General features: G+C 36.1%; 4 protein-coding genes across 6 annotated transcripts; 3 read left to right on the top strand and 1 right to left on the bottom strand.

The window, feature by feature from the left end:
* Nucleotides 1-8,606: 8,606 nt before the first annotated feature.
* On the bottom strand, nt 8,607-11,352 carry BDBG_05224 (zinc/iron transporter). Its single transcript, XM_002624409.2, has 7 exons — nt 10,704-11,352; nt 10,497-10,643; nt 10,265-10,375; nt 10,084-10,203; nt 9,785-10,025; nt 9,384-9,720; nt 8,607-9,309 (listed from the first exon to the last, which is right to left on the bottom strand). The coding sequence occupies exons 1-7, from the start codon at nt 10,805-10,807 to the stop codon at nt 8,885-8,887; spliced, it is 1,485 nt and encodes a 494-aa protein (XP_002624455.1). The 5' UTR covers nt 10,808-11,352; the 3' UTR covers nt 8,607-8,884.
* A 374-nt stretch (nt 11,353-11,726) lies between these two features.
* Nucleotides 11,727-13,329, top strand: BDBG_05223. Of its 3 annotated transcripts, XM_031722039.1 has the most exons (3): nt 11,727-12,250; nt 12,335-12,649; nt 12,724-13,329. In XM_031722039.1, the coding sequence occupies exon 1, from the start codon at nt 11,759-11,761 to the stop codon at nt 12,170-12,172; it is 414 nt and encodes a 137-aa protein (XP_031578826.1). In that variant the 5' UTR covers nt 11,727-11,758; the 3' UTR covers nt 12,173-12,250; nt 12,335-12,649; nt 12,724-13,329. The 3 variants fall into 3 exon arrangements, with proteins under 3 accessions (XP_031578826.1, XP_031578827.1, XP_002624454.1); XM_031722040.1 differs by having other exon boundaries at nt 12,468-13,329; XM_002624408.2 differs by having other exon boundaries at nt 12,335-13,329.
* Nucleotides 13,330-14,320: 991 nt separating this feature from the next.
* Nucleotides 14,321-18,526, top strand: BDBG_05222 (uncharacterized protein). The gene is made up of 2 exons (XM_002624407.2): nt 14,321-17,578; nt 17,664-18,526. Exon 1 carries the CDS (start codon nt 15,153-15,155, stop codon nt 17,247-17,249), a length of 2,097 nt encoding a protein of 698 aa, XP_002624453.1. The 5' UTR covers nt 14,321-15,152; the 3' UTR covers nt 17,250-17,578; nt 17,664-18,526.
* A 30-nt stretch (nt 18,527-18,556) lies between these two features.
* BDBG_05221 (mannitol 1-phosphate dehydrogenase) lies at nt 18,557-20,647 on the top strand. Its single transcript, XM_002624406.2, has 2 exons — nt 18,557-19,971; nt 20,062-20,647. Exons 1-2 carry the CDS (start codon nt 18,979-18,981, stop codon nt 20,488-20,490), a joined length of 1,422 nt encoding a protein of 473 aa, XP_002624452.2. The 5' UTR covers nt 18,557-18,978; the 3' UTR covers nt 20,491-20,647.
* Nucleotides 20,648-25,874: the final 5,227 nt, after the last annotated feature.

Below are 25,874 nucleotides of genomic sequence, written 5' to 3'. Positions count from 1 at the left end.
TGCATATCTGAAATTGATGAATGTATAATAGTTAACTTTACAGACATAGAAAAAACCCTGAGAACTAAAGTTCTCAGGTAGATGTCATAGTCTCTGACTGCATACATCTATAATTGAAGAATAATAATAATAATAAGATGATAACTCATGATAATCAGGCCACTGAGTGCCTATATAATAACCATGATAACTCACAATAACCAGGCCACTGAGTGTGTCTATATGATAACTATGATAACTCACGATAATCAGGCCACTGAGTGTGTCTATATGATAATCATGATAACTCATGATAATTAGGTCACTGAGTGTGTCTATATAATAATCATGATAACTCATAATAATCAGGCCACTGAGTGTACCTATATGATAACTATGATAACTCATAATAACTAGGTCACTGAGTGTGTCTATATAATAACCACAATAACAATAACAATAAAATGACAAAAATATGAGAAATGAGACCTCACAGTGTTCAGATGACTGAGGGGGTAATACAGATACAGAAAGAACAGATTTGAGTGTTTTTTCTTACATATTCATGTGTATTTGCATGTATGGAGCTAGTCCTTATAAGAAAACTAGACTCTACTTTGTGTAATTAATTATTATTGCAGATTTGAATGATTTGAGTGCTTTTGACTGCGTGGGTTAACTGGCCTGTGTAGCATGAGAGGGTGTTGAAGCTACTACACAAGCCCTAACCCACGTGACCCACAGACATATATTTAGCTTTCACTAGCTACTAGTTAGATAACAACAATTAACCACGTTCAACCTCTCTCACATCTATTACATAAGAGCTTTCATGAGTAAGAAGTGACAGATGTCAGTGATGAGATTCAAACTCACGCATCTCTAATGTATGCGGCCTTGATTACCAGTCTTACTAACTGAGTCATGCTGGCAGAGTGTTACTATAAATAAGTAATAATAGAAGAAGATTGAGAAGATATTAAAGTAAGAGACAAAGAAGTCAAAACTGATAAGTTTTTTATTAAAAGATAATAATTTTTGATAATACTTCTATTCTCTAATTATTATTATTATTATTATTATTCTTTCATTATACTCATATGCAAGCGGAGCTTATAATGAGTTCTTGCGTGATGTTAAATACAGGTTAAGTGTTGATTATACAGGAGGAAATACAGGTGTTGAGACCACATCAAGATAACAAGAACATAGGAAAATACAAAGAAGTGACAATTAGATACATGCGATAATAACTTCCTAGCCCAGGAACATAGAGCAATTCATTGAAGCAATTTGTACACCTCTGTATTTATTAGAAACCTGAGGTGCTTGAGTTCCGGATTTAATGTATCCTCTGCGGGTTTCAAACTCACGCGCCTTGGTTTCCCACGCCAAGATGCTACCAGGTGGCTGCATTAATCATTCAGCCACCGGGGCTCTATTCTCTAATTGATTAGCAGAAGCTGATAGAGAAGAAGAAAATTAAGATCTTGTTCAGATCTTGAATACACTTCATAATTCAGAATATTTAGAAGATAGCTCTACTCTCTGAGTATATTAATCTACTTACTACTGAGATAAAACCTGAGATAGTAGATTAGAAAATGCAGGATTTTGAGATGCAAATTAATCTGACTGAGAAGAAGTAGTGAGAACTCTTTTCTAAGAAGGTAGCAGAGAGAGATTTTAAGATGATTATTATCTCAGATAAGAAGAAGAAGAAGAAGAATAAGAATAAGAAGTGAATTATAAAGAATAATAAGAAGAATGAGAAAGAGAAGAAAGATAATAAGTAGAAAAAGTTTTTTTTCTTTTTATATTAGTTAGTTATAAGTTTGTAACTATTAGTTAATAATTGAAATTAATTTTAAGTTTTCAAAAATTATTGTACAAGTTATAATCAATTATCAATATCAGAAATAATATATATATATATATTCAACTATCATGTCACTATAATATATAAGTATCAACATTTTTTCAATATTGATATTTATAATATTAATATATTTTTAATAATATTATCTGATAATATAATTTAGTAATACTCTCTTTTACAATATTAATATATTTCAAGAAATATGATAGAGATTAATCAAGATTGTTTATTTACTTTTATATATTAATAATATTCAATCTGAGTTAGTACTAAAATTATAACTAAGTTAAGAAAGAAGATTATTTTCTCTTATATTAATTCTTCTTACATATATCAGTGATTAGTTATTAAAAATAAATTATTATCTTTCTTAAATTACTATTATATCTTCTGAATTCACTTCTTTCACTTCTTTTACTTCTATTGAAGATTTATAAACTCTTTAAGAAATCACTGTGAATCACAAAGTCTATATTATTTATAATTTAATATAGAATGCTCTTTTTCAATTATAATAAATAATCACTTCATTCTTCACATCTGATTTCAGGTCATGAAATTTATGAAAAACTCAACATAAACACTGAGATAAACTATGAAATAATTATTAATAGATTGTATTACAGATTACTGAAGAGTTATCTCTCTGCTATAATTACTATAACTTTATTCAGAAACATTTATTATAAACTGATTATAACTCTGAAGAAATTTCTCAACATCTGAAGTTATCAGAATACAGATAATAAAAGAAAAATAATTAGAAAATTACTACTGAGCTGATAAGTTACTCTATTAGATAATAATTTTTAATAACACTAACTTTCTAATTTGAAGAAAATTATGTAAAAATAATCATGTACTAGTACTCTGATTTCATAACTCTCATCTGATAACTTTCATGAATAATTACTTTGTATATATATATCTCTGAATCTTTTTCTTTAATCAATTGAAAACTCTGAATTCTGAACACTTCTTTAAATACTTAATTTAAATCTTTATATTCTATATTAATTCTGTCTTCAGTTCAATCTCAAGATATACTACGCCCCGGTGGCTGAATGGTTAATGCGGCCACCCGGTAGCACCTTGGCGTGGGAAACCAAGGTGTGTGAGTTCGAAACCCGCAGGGGATACATTAAATCCGGAACTCAAGCACCTCAGGTTTTCTAATAAATACAGAGGTGTACAAATCACTTCAATAAATCACTCTATGTTTCTGAACTGAGAAGTTATTATCACATGTATCTAATTGTTACTTCTTTGTATTTCCTATGTTCTTGTTATCTTAGCATGGTCTCAACACCTGTATTTCCTCCTGTATAATAACACTAGCCTGTATTTTACATCACACAAGGACTCATCATTACTCCGCTTGCATATGAGTATAATGAAAGAATAATAATAATAATAATAATAATCAAGATACACTACAAAGTTAATATATAATATCTAAAATCAGAGTTGAAGAATCATTAAAGAGTGTCTTTTACAGTGAATATATAAACTAGTATAAATAATCTTACATTTATAAGAGTTATATATTATTATATTGATGAGAACTAAACTTATTAAGAGATATTAATTGAATTTGAATCATTGATCAGTAGTTATACTGAGAATTATATAATAGAGATATTAATAACTATGATTAAAAATAACTATTAAGATATTAGTCTCAGTTTTCTTACAATTATAACTGATAATGCTGTGAATAACTACACTATGATAAACAGCTTGAAGTAAAAATTAGCTTTGTATTTCTGAAATGATAAATAAGATTATATTCTCTGTATTACTCATATGATTCAACTTGAAATATAAACACTGATAAAGAATCTTAATATTGAGATAAAGAATAATAAGATAACTGATTCTTGAAATGAGAATGAGATGAAAGTGATTACTTAAGTAACTTTTATATTCACTTTATAAAAGATAATGTTTTTTAATAACACTTTTTAATATTGCTTTTTGATAATGCTTTTTAATAATACTACTGTTAATTTTGAATAGATTGACTAATAATTTAAATATCACAGATTTGAAACATTGTTAATATGATTTGTATCTTCTCTAAATAATAATAACAATTTCATGATATTTAATAAATAAACAAATCAGTCACATCACTGAATATGATACAGAATATTAGAATATAATAAAGCTTAATATATAAGATGACTGTTCAGACTCTTCAATTGTATCAGATGATTGATAATTGAGTATAATACTCTAATTGAAAAAAGATTCAGATATTGAAACTTTCTGATATAAAGTGAACTCAGTTGAAATATATAATTGATTTACTGTTTCAGTTTTATAAAATAATAAAGACAGTTTTAATCACTTATACATCAATGCTGCAGTCAGTCTGATAAGTGTATAACAGTTTATTTACTCATCTTGAGAAGCAGTTAAATCACTTAAAAAGAAATTCAGTCTGAAATGATACTATAGCACAGGCTATTATTACTGTAAGAGATAAACTGATATATTACTACAGTAAAACTGAACAATCTTTTACAGAGTACTATACTATAACAGCTCTACTAGATCTCTCTTATTAAGTTAATATCTACACTTCTCAAGATTGAATAGAGAAGAAATAAGACTTATATATTAAATTAGTCTGAGACTACTACAATACTAACTATCAGAGATTTGAATGAGCAGATATTAGAGATATGAAGACAGTGAAATACAATTCTCTAGTAAGTAATGATCTTTGATAACACTTCATATTATATAGAACTATAATACTAACTTTGAAACAGAACTTATATACATTGATTGCAACTGAAAATCAGATAAAACTACATACTTGTAAAACTGAATTTGACTGCTATCTTTAAGATAATTCAACAAATTTACATATTAAATCAATTCTAGAGTTATGAAAAATTGTTAAGAGTACATATTCAACTGTTACACTGATAATATATAATATTCTGACAATTTCATTGACAGAGATAAGAATGAAGTGAAAGTTCAACTCAAGTTGAGATATTTATTACTATTATCAGAAATAATTATAAGAAGAAATAATCAAGAAACTCATGATTGTAAAATATGAAATTATCAGACAGTTTAATACCTCTAATCACAGTATATCAGAGAAGTGTAGTTTTTATAAGAAAGTAAAGAATAAACTTGCATAAGAATATATTTAGTTATTTCATAAGTGTTATCAATTATTATTATCAAATTCTGATTATATAAGTAATCACTGAATGAACTGAATAAAACTGAATTTAATCTTCAGTCTCAGTCTCATTCTGATTTTGAAAGAATGATCATCTTTCACAGTTTATTCTGAGAAATTACTCTCATTTCACTGTTCTTGAATTAAATCTGGTCATTTTTCACATCATTTCTCTCAGAAATGACTCATTTTCAGATTTTTTTGAGGCTTAGTTCTGATGAGACTCACGCCAAGAAATGTATGAGATCAGATTAAATGAGATTAAATGTGAAATTCATGATTCTGATGGCCAGTCTAGAGATAATACTATAGTGCAGATAATTATTACTGTAAGAGATAAACTGATATATTACTATAGTAAAACTGAACAATCTTTTACAGAGTACTATACTATAGCAGCTCTACTAGATCTCTTTTATTAAGTTAATATTTACACTTCTCAAGATTAGATAGAGAAGAAATAAGACTTATATATTAAATTAATCTGAGACTACTATAATATCAATTATTAGAGATTTGAATGAGCAAATGTTTAAGATATAAAGACAGTGAAATACAATTCTATAGTAAGTAATATTCTTTGATAATACTTTATATTATATAGAACTATAATACTAACTTTGAAACAGAACTTATATATATTGATTATAACTGAAAATCAGATAAAACTACATGCTTATAAAACTGAATTTAACTACTATCTTCAAGATAATCTGATAAATTTACATATTAAATCAATTCTAGAGTTATGAAAAATTGTTAAGAGTATATATTTAACTGTTATACTGATAATATATAATATTCTAACAATTTCATTGACAGAGATAAGAATGAAGTGAAAGTTCAACTCAAGCTAAGATATTTATTACTATTATCAGAGACAATTATAAGTAGACTGACTATGTAACTGTGTCTGAAATCAGGACCAGATTTTTTGATAGTCTTATTATCAATTTGACTGATCTCATTACACAGTTTTAATATTAGATAGTAGTTTTATACTGTCTCAGTGAGACTTACTATCTACTCTTATCATATTTTTCAAATAAGATCATAATTTTCACTTCTCAATTTAAATTATTTTTATTGCTTTAAATGACTTTAAATCTCATTTGAGTGTTATCAAAAAGGGTTACTTTTTAAAAAATTAAAAATAGTCTAAAAAAACCTTAAAATGTCTAAAAATAGTAACTTTATGTCAAGAATGAGACTAAATGAAATTAAATGAGATCACTTTCTCATTTTTTTCAAGTCATGATTCTATTTTAAGATCTTATATATAGTTACTTTGCATATTTTTTTAATGACTAGTCCCAGCGGGATTCACACTAAGAAATGTATAAAACCAGATTAAATAGAATTAAATGTGAAATTTATAGTCTTAGCGGCCAGTCTAATTATAAGAAGAAATAATTAAGAAACTCATGATTATAAAATATGAAATTATCAGATAGTTTAATATCTCTGATCACAGTAGACTGATCACTAAGATCATGAATTTTATATTTAATCTTATTTAATCTGATCTCATACATTTCTTGATGTGAATCTCACTGAGACTGACTGTCAAAAAAACATGTAAAGTAACTATATATCAGATCTTAAATGAAATCATAACTTGAAAAAAATGAGAAAGTGATCTCATTTAATTTCATTTAGTTTCATTCTTAGTATAAAGTTACTATTTTTAGACATTTTAAGATTTCTTTTAGACTATTTTTAATTTTTTAAAAAGTAACACTTTTTGATAATGCTCAAATAAGATTTAAAGTCATTTAAAGCAATAAAAATAATTTAAATTAAGAAGTGAAAATCATAATCTCATTTAAAAAATGTGATAAGAGTAGACAGTAAGTCTCACTGAGACAGTATAAGACTACTATCTAATATTAAAACTGTGTAATGAGATCAGTTGAATTAATAATGAAACTATTAAAAAATCTGATTCTGATTTCAGACACGGTCACACGGTCAGTCTAGATCACAGTATATCAGAGAAGTGTAGTTTTTATAAGAAAGTAAAGAATAAACTTATACAAGAATGTATTTAGTTATTTCACAAGTATTATTAATAATTATTACTAAATTCTGATTATATAAGTAATTACTGAATAAACTGAATGAGACTGATTTTAATTTTCAGTCTTAGTCTTATTTTGATTTTAAAAGAATAATTATCTTTCACAGTTTATTCTAAGAAATTACTCTTATTTCACTGTTCTTGAATTAAATCTAGTCATTTTTCACATCATTTCTCTCAGAAATGATTCATTTTCAGATTTTTTTAAAACTTGATTCTGATAAGACTCACATCAAGAAATGTATAAGATCAGATTAAATGAGATTAAATGTGAAATTCATGATCTCACTGATCAGTTTAGACACGGTCACACGGTCAGTCTATTGCTAAGTGATTGACAAACACCTCACTTATATAGAAGCAGTCAGCCTGTAGATAGACTAGCTACTGAGATTATAAATTTCATGTTTGATCTCATTTGATCTGATTCCATACATTTCTTAGCATGAATCCCGCTGAGACTAATCATTAAATAAACATGCAAAGTGACTATATATCAGATCTCAAAATGAAACCATGACTTGAAAAAAATGAGAAAGTGATTTCATTTAATTTCATTTAGTCTCATTCTTGGCATAAAGTTACTATTTTTAGACATTTTAAGGTTTTTTTTAGACTATTTTTAATTTTTTAAAAAGTAATGCTTTTTGATAACACTCAAATGAGATTTAAAGTCATTTAAAGCAATAAAAATAATTTAAATTGAGAAGTGGAAATCATGGTTCTATTTGAAAAATGTGACAAGAGTAGACAGTAAGTCTCACTGAAACAGTATGAAACTACTATCTAATGTTAGTACTATGTAATGAAATCTGTTGAATTGGCAATGAGACTATCAAAAATTCTGGTCCTGGTCTCAGACACGGTCACACGGTCAGTCTATCTGTAGAGAGGAAATCTGATACTATAATTATAACTTTACAGCAGTGTAATTATTCAACTTATTATATTAATAAAGTAATAAGAATTCTTTTAATTTTAATATAAAATTCAAAGAATATTGAGAGAAGTTGATTAATAATTTAAATCAATTAAAAATACAGCTTTATTTTATGAAACTGATTTACAAAGTGCAGATAATAATATTATAATATCAGAGCTTATTAATTAATTACACTGAGATTATTAACTTGATTTCTTAAATTCATTTAAAAAATCAATACTTTGAGAAAAAAGATAATGAACTTCTTTTAAATTATTAATAATAGAATTTAAACAGTACTGTGACAGCTTTAGTATAAATAATATAAAAAAGAATTTTAAATATTCTGATTCTTCACTCATAGTAAAGAAATATTAAAAAATATTTTATAAATATTTCTACTTTAATTACAGAGCTGATGATCATTATATTAGTAATTATAAAAAGCTGAAAAAGAGAAGAAACTGAGAAAATATTTTTTTAAAATTAACTTCTCTTTTAACAAGTGTATCTGCAGAAGATAAAGAAGAGAAAGAAATAAAAAATTAATAATTATCATATTTCTGAATTTATGTTATAATCAAAATAAATACTCTGAATAATAAAATACTGATAAAATATTTAATTAACTCTGAAGCAGATGTTAACTTCAGATCTTATTTCTTTCTTTTTATGAATTGAAGATGATACCCAGTGTTATCTATATAAAAACGGGTATAAACACTGCTATACTGCTAAACCTTCTATCTAAATATCAAATCTAATATTGCCATCCAAAAACACGCTAAGCAAAAATCAACAATCTAAAATTCGAAATCACGCCCATTTCCCTAGCAAACCCATCAAAACCATCCCAGCCACCAACCCCAAAAGCCCAACGCCCGTCTTCGAGATTCCCGCATCGCGCAAATCACCCTCCAGCCAGTCATGGCTCCACATATCAATCAGCGAAACCCACGACAGGATCCCCGCCGACAACGCGTCCAGGGTGCCAATCGCAATGATGGTCGATCGGTCGTTACCGTTGAACTGGTGGATCACGCCCAGCCCAATCGCCATGCCGATTGGCGTGATTAGCGCAAACGCAGTCGCCATGCTCAGCTTGGATGGCGTGAGGGCGGCTCCCAGCTGGGCGATTCGCGCGCCTAGTGCGAGGCCTTCGAACATTTGGTGGAAGATTATCACGATGAAGAGGATAAGATACCCAGAGTCCCCGGCGACGATGAGAGTAAGACCGATTACTGATAGTGGAAAATGTGAATATTTAGGTTCATCAGGTTTGGGAAATTGAGCTAAGGAGTTCCATTAGACTCACTGATTGAGTGAAAGATAATTCCTGCTTCCATTATGACTACACTCAGCTTGTCATCTGGTCGAGCAAGCGAGTGGTGGTGGCCTAGATTGGCTAGTGTGGGAGCGGCTGGTTCGGTGTCGCTCCCATTGGCGGACTTTGTTAGAGCTGGCTGTGGTTCAACGTCACAGTGTGCGTGCGGGTTGCAGTCGAGCTTCCTTGCAAGGAGAAACCGGTTTCCTGCGTAATCGACTAGAAACGCGAGGAATATTCCGGCCATGGCAATTGCGCCTGTGGTTGCTTCGTAGTCTAAAGTCCCAAGGCATGGGTTGCTGAAGATGAGTTGTGCATGGGTAAGCAACTACGTTACGGGGTTGTTAACGTATATTCGTACCATATAACATACTGCCTTGCAGAGAACTTACATGAATAAACGCAGTCGACACCATAACTCCAGTGCCAAACTGTTTAATCACAGTGAAAAGAACGCCGTTCAAACTCGTATTGAAAAATCGAGCCCACAACATTGGGCCAAACACGGCGATGGCGCTTGTGGCAAGTATGACAAACAGAGATCCAATTCGAAGCGGTATGTTGTAGTCTCGATCCCTTCGTTCACAGGAAGGCGGCGCTGAGGCTTCGGATTCTCCACTGCCCGTGCAATGCCTACAAAATGGTTAGCCAAGATAGTCGACTATTTGGTATCCTCTCTGTTGGCACCTACTCCACACCGCCATGGAAATGACAATTTTCTCCGCTTGATTGCCTCCCCCCGTGCTCGTCGCCGGAGCCTCCGCTTGCGGATAGCACTTGCACTTCGTCACCATCGGGCCCTACGCAAAATCTTTCAAGACCTTTAGTAGTCGCAGGCAAGTAAATATGGGAAAGCACACGGAACAACAAACCTGGTTTCACCATGATAGTGGCAGCCTGTGAACTCTACTGGAACCGCCGAAGGGCGGGTGGTGCCGGTTGCCGACACTTCAACCTCGGAACCATCCCCTCCTATGCAAAATCTAGATGGAAAAAAAAAAAACACAGATTAGTCGTCGAACCTGCAGGACCAGACACTATGCCCTTTTGGGTCCCAAGGGACTCAACCGCCAGATTGATTGTTATTTATTTGGGGACACCTACGTCTTTGTCTCATGTGTATGACAAGCGGTAATGGCTGTCGTTTGAGGAGCCTCTGTAGTGACAGCCGACACTGAGGCTGGCTGGGTCATCGTGGGGGCTACCTGAGTCGAGATGGGAGTTTCCTTCCCATCCGACCCGAAACAGAACCTAACAGGTTATTAGAGAGATGTAGGTCAAGGATGGGAACACAAGAGGCAAAAAACATACACCACGCTGTCATGGTTATGGCAGTCGGAGAGGCTCTGAGAAGCGACCAACGGGATACATGACAATAGCAAGGCAATACGTAGGGGGATACTTCGGGAGACCATCCTGCGGCTGGTTGGATGAGAAGTAGACGAAAGACTCCGAAGCTCAATAAACGTTTCGAATATTCCAAGATCAATAAAATTGTGATCGTGAAGATATCATGAGCTAGCTGCAAAATGAAAAGATATCTAGTGAGATTGGATTTGTGGGGAGAATAATAAGGAGAGTGAAGTAGAATAGTTGGACTTGGATAGAGGTATATATATACAAAATGCAAGCAAAAACAGAGCACATTTTCAACCAAGGGGAGAGACAACGCAGTGTCCGTGCCACCAAGGTACCAGGAACACCTTGATAAGCTAGAGGGCAAGGTGTATGGTAAATGCACGCAAGAGTCAGGTCAAAGAAACGACCCTAAGAGGGAGCAGGGAAGCGGAGGAGAATTATCAGCCCTAATCGCAGGAGGGAATCGGCCGCAGGAGGGATAATAATAATAAAGCAGCTCCAGACAAAAAAATGAATTGTGATGCGAACTTTGACTAAAAAATAGCTCAATATGATTTCAAAATTGAATATAATATTCAATTTGATTTATTTTTTTAATATTATACTTAAGTTTGAAATTAAATTTTAACTTATATTTAATATTAAAACTCAATTTTTTGAATAATATACAGTTTTAATACTAAATTTTGAGATTATATTCAAGTTTTAAAATTTTTTCTTAATTATAATATAATATTAAAAAATTAAATGATTAAATTCTTAAATAATTACATTTCATGCATATATTATCAATATATAATTCTAATATATTAACTACGGAGTACACTAAAACTTGATCACCTCTTCAGAAACTCATGTCAAAGTCATGTCATGATTCTGGTGTTGAGAGATTGGCATGATTCCAAAGCTGAACATCGTGTGAAAAAAGGGAGTCAAAAATTTGCATCATGTTCAGGTTTTTTAGCATCACATTCATCTGTAACTAACTGGGGCAGCTTCCTAAGGTCATGTCGTCCATTCGCATGAGGACCTTGCGGGCACTCGGCAAACAAGCAGTTAAGCAGAATCTTTGGAATCTCCGGAAGAGATCAGATCTCTTCCAGACCCAACGCCTGCTCGGCCACGCCATCAGCACCGATAAGGCCCATATGGAAACCTCGGCGGAGAAGGCTAGGGCTCATCCTGTTGTCCGCAAGGTACTGGGCACAGCCGAAAAACTCGGCGAGGGGACAGGAGAGAGGAGATCGAGCGGTCCGTGTCGCTCCGTTATTATTTTTGGACTCCACAGTGGATTCGCTCCCAAAGGTAGAAAAGTAGAGCAGGGAGGGTGGATATTGGACATTTATCCGCTCACTGCCAGCCCACCGAGACCCACCGTTCACCGTGTTCGGCGGATAGAGATTTCTAGATACTTAACTTAGTTATCATAGGGCACGGCTGCTACTACCCTGCATATCTGGACAATGCATCTGTGGAATCGAGAACTTGAGCAGAAATATGTGAGTCCGCTTAACTTGGCATCAGATACGTACTTGAACAACCAGAGGACTGATCGGTGATCTGTCTCTCATCACCAATGATAGTTGTATATAGTTACTACGTACTGTTCATTTATCGAAGCAGCTGGGAAACAGGTCTCATTTTCCTCCTACACAGTAAACACATCGCTGCAATTGAGGCTCCAGAACTAAACCTTACTTTACTCCCGATTTCAAGGTCTCCCAACGCTCAAGCCACGAATTAAGTCCGCCCGCAACAAGCCAACTCCACTGCAATTCGACGATCCTAAGCCCTAAGAGAAAGATTACTTTTAATGTGGCTGGTCCAGACATCCTCCTGCTTTTAACCATACCCTCATTCTATTTCCAGAAGTTCCCAAATAATGGCATCCACAAAAAGTAAATCTCACTTTCAATACCTTGGGATTCACACTCAACGATGCGCTAAACATTGTATACATACACTACCTAAGGGACCAAAAGCCACCTGTGTTTTGTCAACCAGCCCTATCAAAGCTTCACTTCCAAAGAGCTCAATTATGATCAAACGGCTCCGCTCGGCGGAATTGGGAACCACTTGCAGGAGTGGGTCTGCAGTGTTTATGTTTATATATATATATACATGCCTTGCTGCTTTGACATCGTCGATTTGCCTCCCGGTCTGTATTGGGCTTCTATTCAATGGCCACTGTCGACGAAAAATATATTCAACCCACTCCCATGGTGGCAGATATGTATTAATAGCAGCGGATGAAGCGGCAATATTCAATATTGCAAAGAATGTTCTCATGTGCCAGCCAATATATGGTTTGGCAATCCCTCCAGCTGGTAGCACTACACATCTGAGCATGTTGTTCTACCAGCAAGGACAATCTATCATTCAAAGGCTCGTCCTCTGGATAGATAAGATGGCTTTGCCGAGTGAATTAGGCCCTTCTCGCCTTCTTTCATACGGGACTCAAAGAACGGCGGCCCTTGGGTCGAATAAGAGATGGATATGGCTTGTGCAGCCAACATTTTCACCATGCACAAAGAGGAAGATGTACTGCCGTCGACGAGGGGTCCCATTCCCGGAATCTTCCAAAATGCCCTGTAACGTGATATCACGTGATATCACGTGCACCCCATCAAATATTGAACGGCCGGCTCTGCGGCCTGTATGGCTCTGATTAATCTGATGATGGTGATAGAGGTGATACAAGGTGGAAGAGGGTGGTAGGGGTGATAGGCTACACCATATGGGATGCTGATTTTTCAGCGAAATGTTCCCGCAAAAGGTGGAGATGTCAGGTCATGTTCTTCGCCAGGCGGAACATATGAATATGAATATTATTTTATTCGGGTTATTTTTCGCGAGCTACTTGAAAGGGGGGAATTTCAGCTCTGCAGTTTTGTTAACTATGGTGCCTATCCACTTTATTGCTTCAAAGAAGCGGAGCTTTTTTTTCAGCAGTAGACAGCACCGATTTCCGCAATGCCCTCTCCTGCTCTAGTTTGAAGGACTTGAGTGTGGAAAGAAGGCATGAATGTGCGTGCGATACCTGTGTATCTAGAGATGGGGAGAATGTATGCTGGTTTGTCTGTTGTCCATGGAATAGCGAGTAGAGTGTGGGATTGATAATATTCCTTCTTAATATATGTTGGAAACCATATGATACTACTCTAACGTCGTGGGGAAATACGCTGGTAGGAAGAACTTTGGATCTCGAAAGGGGAACATTGTGGTGTGAAAAGGAGCTAAATCTGGCTCAATTGGAAAACGCTGCTGGTTGAACAACCGTTCGCATCCTTCACATTAAGGGCCAAATCACATTTCGTGTGGTTGGATGTCTGCTGCGCAGCATTGGATTGTTTTATGGCCTCGCTTGATGGTAACAGTACATCCCGCATTTGCTGCTGTGGGCCTGGCGTGGCCTAATTTTCGTCACTATGCGAGAGAGAGGGTATACCGGTGTTCCGTGTGTTTTTGATAGAGTTAGAGTAGGGCTTTCTTTGTTCCTTGAACCCGCATACGGGACAGGGAAATAAATAGTTAAGGCTGTCCTTTAAACACCAATCTAATCTTGCGGAGAAAAACGCTCGCAAGTCGAACTCGAGGCTAATTCTCCGAGCCTGTCACATCTCCAAGCTCCCACGTTTCCAAGGTTATTAACTATTATTAAACTTCAGCCTCCGATGGAAATATGGACGCAGGGAAGCGGAGGGAGGCAGGACGAGAGAACTTCCCATCCCATACCTAGGTAACTTCCAGGGTCACAGGAATTCGAAAATTCCATCCAAATCTTTTTGACTTCGGTTCCTCCGTCCCAGGCCTTATCGATCCCCGAACAGCTCAACTGAACGATAGATATATATACAACAATCCCTTTCAAGAAGATTTTGGGGGATGACCGTGCTCGCCAGAACCATCACCAATAATAATAATTATTAATATTAATGAGGTGTCGTCGTTAAATCCATCCTAGCCGCGCCACGTAGAGGGCCTTGGCTCGTCTTTTGTGGCTAGCAGCAGTTTAGGCTTCGAGCTAACATCACAAAGCGTCTAGGATTCCGACAGATGATTCGTGGAGTGAGCCCTTAACGGGGTCTAATCCTGCATTTCCCCGTGGGTTGTCGGATGGCCTTCGAACGATCTCAGTTAAAAAGCCGATCCATGAGCTGACGCAGTAGTTACAGCGTAAGATCTTGAGAAGTCCAACACACGCCGTGAAATTCTTCCTAAAAAAATCGTGGGTGATGGGAGCTCTCTCCGCGATTTAGCATCGCGAAAGACCCAGGAGTTTAACTACTCGCCTAAACTCAACCAGTACCGTGGCTATCGTGATGACAAGCGACGTGGTGGGTTTCTCCTGCGATCACCGACAGCGCTTCTTGGGCTTCGGCCAGCCAAACGCCGCGCGCGATGGAGAAAAATAAGAGGCGCGTGCCTCCTGATAAACGGAAACGCACCGAGATAAGCTGCGATAAGTGCAAATCGAGGAAGCAAAAGTGCGACAGAGTTCGAGGTCAACCAGCTTGTCGCTATTGCCAAATAAACGGAATCGTGTGCAGCACCAACCACCCGCGCAAGCAGCGGATATATGGCAGCGATGAGACCCTTCGCAACAGACTCGCCCTTCTAGAATCTCTAGTCAAAGGCCTTGTGCCGGAAGCCAACCTATCCAGCAATGATGAGATAGTGAAATTGGGCAAATCTCTGGACATCTCGCTCCCTAATCATGATGAGGCCGTTGCAGACGCGGAAGAGGAGAAGAAGCCGACGAAGCCCGCCAATACACAGGAGGATGAATGTGCCGTTTCACTGTTTCCAGATCAGCAGGGTCAAATCCAATACATTGGGCCGTCCAGCTCATTTGAACTCCATCGCAAATTGCGGATGCTGCTGGGAAGCTATGTTAACTTCGAGTTTACAATGTTCGGCCGCAACGCCGCTGACCATCCCAGCACATCCGAGGCCAGCGCTCATCAAACGGGCAGTGGGAAGGATCTGCGAGGAATTAGGGAGCTGCACAATGTGCCCAGCGATTGTATCTCTCTCTCACATCTTCTGAGGAATAATGATGTGTCTATCCTGGACCCGCTAGTAGACGCTTACTTCGATATAATACACTTTGACTTCCCAGTGCTACACGAAGGCTCGTTTCGCGAGGCGTACGAAATATGGTCTGTGACAGCTTCGACTACAGATCCTGCCTGGCTTTGCACCTTGCTATGTGTCCTTATTCTATCTTGCCGCGGCGGCCCCATTACCGTGTCAGAAGAGGTAGAGCGGAGATGGTGGCGATACGTTCAAGCACTGCTCCCAGCTGTGCTCTTTACGACAAATCTTTCCACGATCCAAGCCCTCATGCTATCGGCTTTACATTTACACAATACAAACCATCGAGATGCTTGTTGGAATCTCACCGGAACAGCAATTCGTGTCGCCTTTGCCATCGGACTACATCGCGACGTCAAACACCTACAAGGCCCCCTACGAAGGGAGCTCGGGAAGCAACTCTGGTGGACCTTGTATGCATTTGAGCTAATGCAGGTCTCATCGTACGATCGCCCCAGCGCCATCGGGGATGTGACGACGCCGACCAGCCATCCAAATGAAAGGATTATAGGCTTTGCCGGCCATTACCCTCAGGACTTTATGAAATGGTCACAGCAGCTAGTGTTGCTTTTGGCGTCAACGTGCAAAGCGTTGAATCAAGCGGGGACGGGAATCATGTCGGGTGAGGACGCATACAGAAGGCCGCTGTCGCCGGAAGCTGGTATTCTACGGGACCTTAACCAGTGGAAAGAAAACCTGCCTCCTCACTTGCGTCTCGAGGTTACTGATTCGCTGGCCCCGTCCTCTCAAAGGCCCGTACTTCTACTTCACGCGCAGTTTAACTATGTAGTAGTTTTAATCTCCAAGCCAGCGTTGCTGCGCAGGGCAATGGGCTTATCCAAAGCCGCCAACGAGCAGCTGCCGCAGAGCCTATACACAGTATCGGAAACATGCGTTGAATCCGCGCGGGCCTTGGGCGCAATTCTACTCAAGTTGGAAGCGTATAATCAGTTCAATGCGCTGACTTGGTGGGACGTGTTTTATACCTTAATGTCTGCAATGACCCTGGTCCTGGACATTCTCTGCCATGTCAATCGCCATGCGGGGTCGCGAGATTTATCTGGCTCTCAAGTTCTTCTTCGAGAACTTGCAGGTCTAATGTCGAGGCAACTCCATAACCCAAGACTTCCAGGCACGATGCGGACATGGGCGGTGGTGGTGGTTGAACTCCAATCGATGACAGAGCAATATGGATCGATACCCCAGTCTATCGTCTGCTCAAGTAAAGCTTCGGGAGACTGGCATATATCAGGCACGGGAAACCCGTATTCATTTCCGATAAATCTAATTGGGACCAGTCCGATTGAGCCCATCACATCGAATGATTTCAACTTCACGTATTCTCCGATGGTCGCCGGGATGGACAACAAGACGTGGACGGCTATCTTGCGCAATAAATAATCTTAATAGTTCCCTTTTCGAAAAGGAACCCGCAATATCAACCCGTTGTATGAGACACGTCACTCTGTACCCCGCACCGCACGTTGTTGCGGATGTATGCATCCGCAAATTCAAAAGACGAACCGCAACCAGCATTAATCATATGGAAAAGTTTGGGGGTTGGTGTATTAACGTCAAGGTCATATCCGGACAAAGTTCTTTTATACATTTGTGCACTGGGATCCCGCTTCCATATATTCTGCATGCTGAGATATCTAGGAAGGCCCTTAAGTAAACAGCACTAGCCTGCTATAGGTAACCATGTGCTTGTGCTTTCTCTCCTCCTGCATGTAAGTTAGTAATGAAAGGCCCATGGCTACCAATCCTTGTGACGATGAATTAGGTACGTAAATGCCTAACATGTCGCTTTTCTAGTCCCGTGGCCGGAACCTATCAGAGTGGACGCCTTGTAGGCGCGAACCGCGAATTTAACCGAAACTGTTAATCGGCTTTCTGTTGAAATGAAAATCATTTCCCAATGCGAGCACCATGCGAATAGGTTGACTACACTGCTCCAGAGGAATCTCTGAAGTGGTGAGAGGGGGTTCTCCGTACAGCAGCGGGAGGTTGGCTGGTTTGTCAGTGGAGCATTGAGGAGTTCCGCATAGCCATTGACACAGGACAGCGGGCAGGATAACATCGACACCTACGGCGCAGGAATGGACTCGTATATTATCACCCGTCACCAATAGATGTGGGGCGTGTTTGGCTGGTTGCGGAATTTCTTATCGTATCGCGAGGTTGCCAGCAACCCACAACATGAAATTCGCAGCAACAAGCTAGATTCTTCTCTCAAGCAGGAGCGAGTTGGTAATTGTACAGTACAAGCAGCGGCGGAACTCGAAGGAGAGGGATCTGGGTAGCTGGCCATTGTATATAGTGCTATGCGAATAGGTTAGAAATTAGCTCAAGCGCCGAGTTGCTTTGTTCTATATCAAATTGATGACTGTCTTCCTTCAACGCCTGGCTAGCCCAGAACTTACTTGAGGATACCCCCGTAAGATACAAAAACATAGGGGTACGTGATTAGTTGTTCCAAGGATTTTCAACCTCTTGAGGGATCGGACAGTTTAAACAAATAAATATATATCGAGAGTCTCGCTAGAAGGCCATAAATAAACACCACTGTGCATCCACGATGCATGTCGTGTCTCCTCGATTTCACGCTAATAATAATGATAATGACAATGATAATAAGAATAATAAAAGTGCAAGCAGCTCCATCATGGGCACCGTCGGCATTATGCAGCCGGACTAGCAGGGGCATGGCCTTGTAAGAATCTTCGGTATTATTATTTCCTCCCCTCCCAACGTTTGCACCTTGCGCCTCGCGAGGGGTCTCCCCCCACCACCACCACCACCGCCGCCGCCACCTCTGGCGGCGCATCCTTTGTTCCAAAATGACATTATTATTAATGCACAGCTTCACGAACGAGCGGAATTTACCAGTGGCACACATGCCGTGGTGTAGTTGATGCGAGGAGTGTGTGCGTGCGTGGGAGGCAGGCATGGCAAGGAAGTGTGGGCTGATGAGGCTACAATAATGTCACCCAGAGAGACCCGGGGCGGGAGGAATCTATTTAGTAGTTATTTGAGAGGGCAGTTAATATAATAGTCGCACGACACAATACTATATATATACAGCAGGTCTGACAGACTCCAAATGACATACACACATTATTTATAATGAATGGATGAAGCCTTTTTCGTTCGTGGAACTTTTACGGTCAAGGTCTTCGAGAGCAAGCCTATTAATACATATATTAAATACTTTGACCCATCATATCCGAAAAAAAAGAAAAGAAAAAAAGAAAAAAAAAAAATCATGGCATCACCGACCGACCCGTCCTTCACCATCGCCATTATCGGCGCAGGCATAGCCGGTCTCGCCCTCGCCATCGGCCTCCGCAAGCAAAACGTGTCCTATAAAATCTATGAAGCCGCGCTACAATTCGATGCTATTGGCGCGGGGATCGGGATGGGTCCCAACGCGCTGCGGGCGATGGAGCTCATGGACGCGCACTTTGCGAAAATGTACGACAAGATCAAGGTCGGGAATGCATGCCACGACAGGCTGCATGAGCAGTTTGAGATACTAAGTGTTGCGCAGGGGTTTGGGGCTGTAGATGGCTGGCGCGGCGGGTCGGTTTCGCATCCGAATTTTGAGAGGAGTAGTGCGCATCGCAAGGCGCTGCTGGAGGTGATGAGCACGCTTATACCGGAGGGAACTGTGGAGTTTGGCAAGAGGGTAGTGCATGTTGAGCAGGTGGAGGGGAAGAAACAGGTATACTTGACGTTTTCCAACGGCGATGCTCTTGCGGTCGACGCCGTTCTAGGCTGCGATGGTATCAAGGGGATCACCAGGGGGGTGGTACTAGAGAGGGGATATCCGGAGGAAATCGTTGCAAGGTACTGCAATACATATGTCTACAGATGCATCGTCCCGATGCAAGAAGCCAAGCGGATACTTGGTTCGTATGCCGAAAATGCAAAGTGGTACATGGGCGAGGGACGGGGGTGTGTAATATATCCGATCTCGAAGGGAGAAGAGGTGAATGTAGTTGTTTTCATCCAGGACGAGCGGTCCTGGGGAAGGGAGCAAACGGCGATACAGGTTTCAAGGGACGAAATGCTTTCTGATTTTGATGGGTTTGATCAACGACTAATAGAGCTACTAGACGACGTACGTAAGGCCTTTCTTCTATTTTTCTTTTCAAATGCGCAGAATGCGCAGAATGTGGATTTACAGCGATGTGGTTAACAAAATAGATAGAACACAAAGCCTGTCCGGTGGCCTCTATTCCACCATCCCTACACCTCAACATACTATCGCGGCCATGTTTGCCTCCTAGGGGATTCGGCCCATGCCTCAAGTCCGAGCCAGGCAGCCGGAGCAGGGCTAGGGCTGGAGGATGCGTTGGTGCTGTCCAGACTTCTTGGTCTAGTAGAGAAGCCAGACCAACTTGAGATTGCTTTTGAGGTGTACAATTCCATCCGCCAGCCTCGGGCGCAGGCTGTGGTCCAAGAGAGCCAGGAGGTTCTCCTTGCCTATTTCCTGGACCATCCAGAATTTGGCCATGACATACAGAAACTCACAGATTATGCGAACAGGAGGCTTCCGTTGATCTGGTTCCATGACTTGGAGGCAGATGTTAAGACTGCTGAGGATCGGTTTAGGGAGCTGACCGGAGAGGAGCAATAATTTTTATTTTATTTTATTTTAAACAAGCCTCAATCGCTCGCTTGCGCTCGCTTATTCAGCTTGAAAAATGTGCTGTTTAATCCCTCAGGTTGAATGTAAAAATATCTTAATGCACACGAGCCTCTGTGTGCAAAGACATTGCAGAGCTATGTAAAAACATATAAAGATTCATTTTTCAGTGTAAAAGCATCAGCTAACTAAGTAAGAAAAAAAATAAAAAATATCTCACTCTGTTCTATTAGCTTATATATTATTCTTAAGAACAGTTTGAGTAATCTGAAGAAGGCTTATAATAGTTCTGAATTTAATCTTCAGAACTGTATTCTTCTTGTACAGAGTCTCATTTTCAATATAAAGAGTTAAAATCTTAATATCATAATTATTAACTAATTTAATACTTATTATCTGTTTTTTTTCAAGACTTTAGCTTCTATATTCTCAGCTGTAGAGTACTTCTTGAATAAGCTCTTCTTCTTAACTTTCTTTCTCTTTTTATTCTTTTACTTTTTTTCTTTCACTTTATTATTCTTCTTACTGATATTAACTATGTATAACTATTAATTAATTGTATTAAAATTAATATATTTTATATTAAAAAGTAACTTACTTCTATAATAAAAGTAGTAACTTTCAGTGCTATTATAATAATAACTAATACAAGCTTTATAACACTGATTCAGAGTGTTAATACAGATAATAAAAAAGTCTTCTTCTTTAATATAATAACTACAGAGAACTGAAAAAATAGTATTATAAAATTATAGAAGAAGAGTTTTATAATTTATATTAATTTTTATATTAATCTGATAACTCTTCTATAAGACTAACTTATAAGTATAAAATAATTTAATAAGAGTCTATAGCTTCTTTAATAACTTCTCAGACATTCTTTCAGTTAAATGAGTTAATAGTTAACTTAATAATCTAGAACTGACAGACATAGCAGAGACTGATATAGATATAAATACAGAACTAAGAATAAAATTAATAGCTAATAGCTTAACAGACTGAATAAAATTATTAAGAACTATACTAACTATCAGAATTGTAACAAATGCCAAACTGCTTCATCATGAACTCGCTCAATTTTTTGAATAAGAACCCGCTAATAGATTCATTGAAAAGCCCTCAATTATACAAGTATTTTGACCCCATTGCTGACTGCATACCCTGTGTGATGGTGAAGTTATTCAGTTAAACATGAACCAGATATTGTTTGAAACTCCTGTGTGAGATTATTCCCTGTTCACCTCTATCACATCACAACCCCGGGCCAAATTGCCATACAAATTGTAATGTGAAGAGACCTAGTCATATGCATCAATGTTCTTGATTTTAAAAGATCTTTGATCTGTAATTGTGAAGATATCTGAGAAGTAATCTCTGTGAAAACCCTGTTTATCTTTGATGTTTCAAAACATCAACATTAAGTCTCACTCTTGTATCATCCTTTTCAATCTGGTCTATCTCTGATAGAAAAACACAAAAAGATATCTCAGTAACAGTATTCAATACATAATCAGTGAATAATAAGTTAACAGTATATTAATAACTATAAAATCAGTATATCTCAAGATCTGACTGAGTCTTTAATCTCTGCATAGTGAGATATATTAAATCTAGTTTTAATATCTCAATATTCAATAGATTCTGCAAGAGATTGAGAACAGCAATACTAGGTTTCTATTAAATTTAAGAATTAACTCTATATTAATATAATCATTGACAAAGTCTTCTATTTTAAAATATAAATAATCAGTTCCTCTACATTCTGCTGATAATATTTATATTATTATATAGAAACAGACTTATATTCTCTATAATATCAAGACTCTGAAGAGAGAAAGTCTAGATAGAAAGTATACAGTAGTATATATCTTAGTAGTTTCTATCTCATTCTTCTACAGCAGTTAATACAAAAAAAAAAACAGATCTTAGAAATAGTTTTTTACTTCTCTTAAAAAAGTAAGATGTTTTTCTTTAGATTTTATACAATATTCTTACAAAGAATTAAAAACAGAGTTATTTTCTGTTATAATTTTATATTCTTTTAAGTAAGAATTACTTTTTCAGTGATTGAAGAGCTTTTATTAATACTTAATTCTTTTTTACACTCTTTATTAACTGATTTGAGTTGCACACTTATTATGTGAAAAGAATTGAATGATTTAGAATAAAATTAAATAGTTTTAATCAATTTCTCTGTAAAAAAATGATTTATTTTTTATCAGTTTTTCTCTCAAAAACTGTTATATTATCTGATTTATTATCAATTAATATTATACTATTTCTCACTATATTTCAAAAAAGAGATTGTAAAGATTTTATTGATTTATCTTAAAAATCAAGTTTAATTTATTAGATTCTCTTTAAAAATCTAACCTAGTTACTGAACTAGTGTGAAAAAATCAGGTATTTTATATATAAAAGTCTTTTATTCTTCTTTTGAAATAGTCTGACTAACTTTTCAATTGAAATCAGACTTAGAATTCTCTTAATTGAAATAGTCTGATTAACTTTTTAATTCAAAAGAGTTTAATAAATTTCTCAATTAAAACAGTCTGATCAACTTTTTATTGAGTGAGAATAATGAGTTCAAAAATACTCTCAGTTAGACTGGCCGGCGGGACCATGAATTTCACATTTAATCTCATTTGATCTGGTCTCATACATTTCTTGGCGTGAGTCCCACCAGGACCAAGCCTCAAAAAAATCTGAAAATGGACCATTTCTGAGAGAAATGGTGTGAAAAATGACCAGATTTAATTCAAGAACAGTGAAATAAGAGTAATTTCTCAGAATAAACTGTGAAAGATAATCATTCTTTCAAAATCAGAATGAGACTGAGACTGAAGATTAAAATCAGTCTCATTCAATTCATTCAGTGATTGCTTATATAATCAGAATTTGGTAACAATTATTGATAATGCTCATGAAACAACTAAATACATTCTTGTGCAAGTTTATTCTTCACTTTCTCATGAAAACTACACTTCTCTGATATACTGTGATTAGAGGTATTAAACTATCTGATAATTTCATATTTTATAATCATGAGTTTCTTGATTGTTTCTTCTTGTAATTGTTCTTGATAATAGTGATAAATATCTCAACTTGAGTTGAACTTTTGCTTCATTCTCATCTCTGTCAATGAAATTATCAGAATATCACATGTCATCAGTGTAACAGTTGAATATATACTCTTAACAATTTTTCATAACTCTAGAATTGATTTGATGTATAAATTTATTGAATCATCTTGAAGATAGCAGTCAAATTCAGTTTTATAAGCATGTAGTTTTGTCTGATTTTCAGTTGCAATCAATGTATGTAAGTTCTGTTTCAAAGTTAGTATTATAGTTCTATGAGATATGAAGTATTATCAAAGATCATTACTTACTAGAAAATTGTATTTCACTGTCTTCACATCTCAAACATCTGCTCATTCAAATCTCTGATAGTTGACATTGTAGTAGTCTCAGACTAATTTGATATATAAGTCTCATTCCTTCTCTGTTCAATCTTGAGAAGTGTAGATATTAACTCAACAGAAGAGATCTAGTAGAGCTGCTATAGCATAGTACTCTGTAAAAGATTGTTCAGTTTTGCTGTAGTAATATATCAGTTTATTCCTTGCAGCAATAATAGTCTGCACTATAGCATTATCTCAGACTGAATTTCTTTTTAAGTGATTCAACTGCTTCTTAAGATGAGTAAATAAACTGTTATACACTCATCAGACTGACTGCAGCATTGATGTACAAGTGATTGAGACTGTCTTTATTATCTTATAAAACTGAAATAGTAAATCAATCACATATTTCAACTGAGTTCACTTCATATCAGAAAGTTTCAATGTCTGAATCTTTTCTCAATCAGAGTGTTGCACTCAATGATCAATCATCTGATATAATTGAAGAGTCTGAACAGTTATCTTATATATTGAACTTTATCATATTTTAACATTCTGTATCATATTCAGTAATGTGACTGATTTGTTTATTTATTGAATATTATGAAATCATTGTTATTGTTTAGAGAAGATACAAATCACATTAGCAATGTTTTGAATCTGTGATATTTAAATTATTAGTCAATCTATTCAAAATTAACAGTAGTATTATCAAAAAGCATTATTAAAAAGCAATATCAAAAAGTGTTATTAAAAAATATTATCTTTTACAAAGTAAATGTAAAAGTTACTTGAGTAATCACTTTCATCTCATTCTCATCTCAAGAATCAGCCATCTCATTATTCTTCATCTTAATATTAAGATTCTTTATCAGTGTTTGCATCACAGTTAAATATATGAGTAATACAGAAGATATGTTCTTATTTATCATTTCAGAAATGCAAAGTCAATTTTTACTCTAAGCTGTTCATTATAGTGTAGTTATTCACAGCATTATCAGTTGTAATTATAAGAAGACTGAGACTAATATTTTAATAGTCATTTTTAATCACAGTCATTAATATCTCTGCTATATAATTCTCAGTATAACTACTAATCAATGATTCAAATTCAATTAATGTCTCTTGATAAGTTTAGTTCTCATCAATGTAATAACATATAACTCTTATAAATGTAAGATTATTTGTACTAGTTCATGTATTCACTGTGAGAGACACTCTTCAATGATTCTTCAACTCTGATTCTAGATATTGTATATTGACTTTGTAGTGTATCTTGAGATTGAACTGAAGACAGAATTAATATGAAATATAAAGATTTGAATTAAGCATTTGAAGAAGTGTTCAGAATTCAGAGTTTTCAATTAATCAAAGAGAAAGATTCAGAGATATACATATATAAAGTAATTATTCACAGAAGTTATCAGATAAGAGTTATGAAATCAGAGTACTGATATATAATTGTTTTTACATAATTTTCTTCAAATTAGAAAGTTAGTATTATCAAAAATCATTATCTGATAGAGTAACTTCTTAGCTCAGTAGTAATTTTCTGATTATTTTTCTTTTATTATCTGCATTCTGATGACTTCAGGTGTTGAGAAATTTCTTCAGAGCTATGATCAGTTCATGATGAATATTTCTAAATAAAGTTACAGTAATTACAGCAGAGAGATAACTCTTTAGTAATCTACAATGCAATCTGTTGATAATTATTCTATAGTTTATCTCAGTATTTGTGTTGAGTTTTTCATAAATTTCATGACCTGAAATCAGATGTGAAGAATGAAGTGATCATTTATCATGATTGAAAGAGAGCATTCTATATTGAATTGTAAATAACATAGACTTTGTGATTCACAGTGATTTCTTGAAGAGTTTATAGATCTTTAATAGAAATAAAAGAAGTGAAAGAAGTGAATTCAGAAGATATAATAATAATTTGAAAAAGATAATAATTTATTTTCAATAA

The sequence above is a fragment of the Blastomyces gilchristii genome (genome assembly GCF_000003855.2).
Source record: "Blastomyces gilchristii SLH14081 genomic scaffold supercont1.10, whole genome shotgun sequence".
NCBI lineage: Eukaryota > Fungi > Ascomycota > Eurotiomycetes > Onygenales > Ajellomycetaceae > Blastomyces > Blastomyces gilchristii.
Note: the sequence above shows the minus strand (reverse complement) of the source record. Positions and strands in the feature narration are given on the sequence as shown.

Coding starts and splice junctions, on each gene's coding strand:
- BDBG_05224 (XM_002624409.2), bottom strand. CDS start 10,807: ATGGTCTCCCGAAGTATCCCCCTACGTATTGCCTTGCTATTGTCATGT. Junction 10,376..10,496: donor CATACACATGAGACAAAGAC/GTAGGTGTCCCC, acceptor TTTTCCATCTAG/ATTTTGCATAGGAGGGGATG. Junction 9,721..9,784: donor TGTCGACTGCGTTTATTCAT/GTAAGTTCTCTG, acceptor CCCGTAACGTAG/TTGCTTACCCATGCACAACT.
- BDBG_05223 (XM_031722040.1), top strand. CDS start 11,759: ATGTCGTCCATTCGCATGAGGACCTTGCGGGCACTCGGCAAACAAGCA.
- BDBG_05222 (XM_002624407.2), top strand. CDS start 15,153: ATGGAGAAAAATAAGAGGCGCGTGCCTCCTGATAAACGGAAACGCACC.
- BDBG_05221 (XM_002624406.2), top strand. CDS start 18,979: ATGGATGAAGCCTTTTTCGTTCGTGGAACTTTTACGGTCAAGGTCTTC. Junction 19,972..20,061: donor TAATAGAGCTACTAGACGAC/GTACGTAAGGCC, acceptor CAAAATAGATAG/AACACAAAGCCTGTCCGGTG.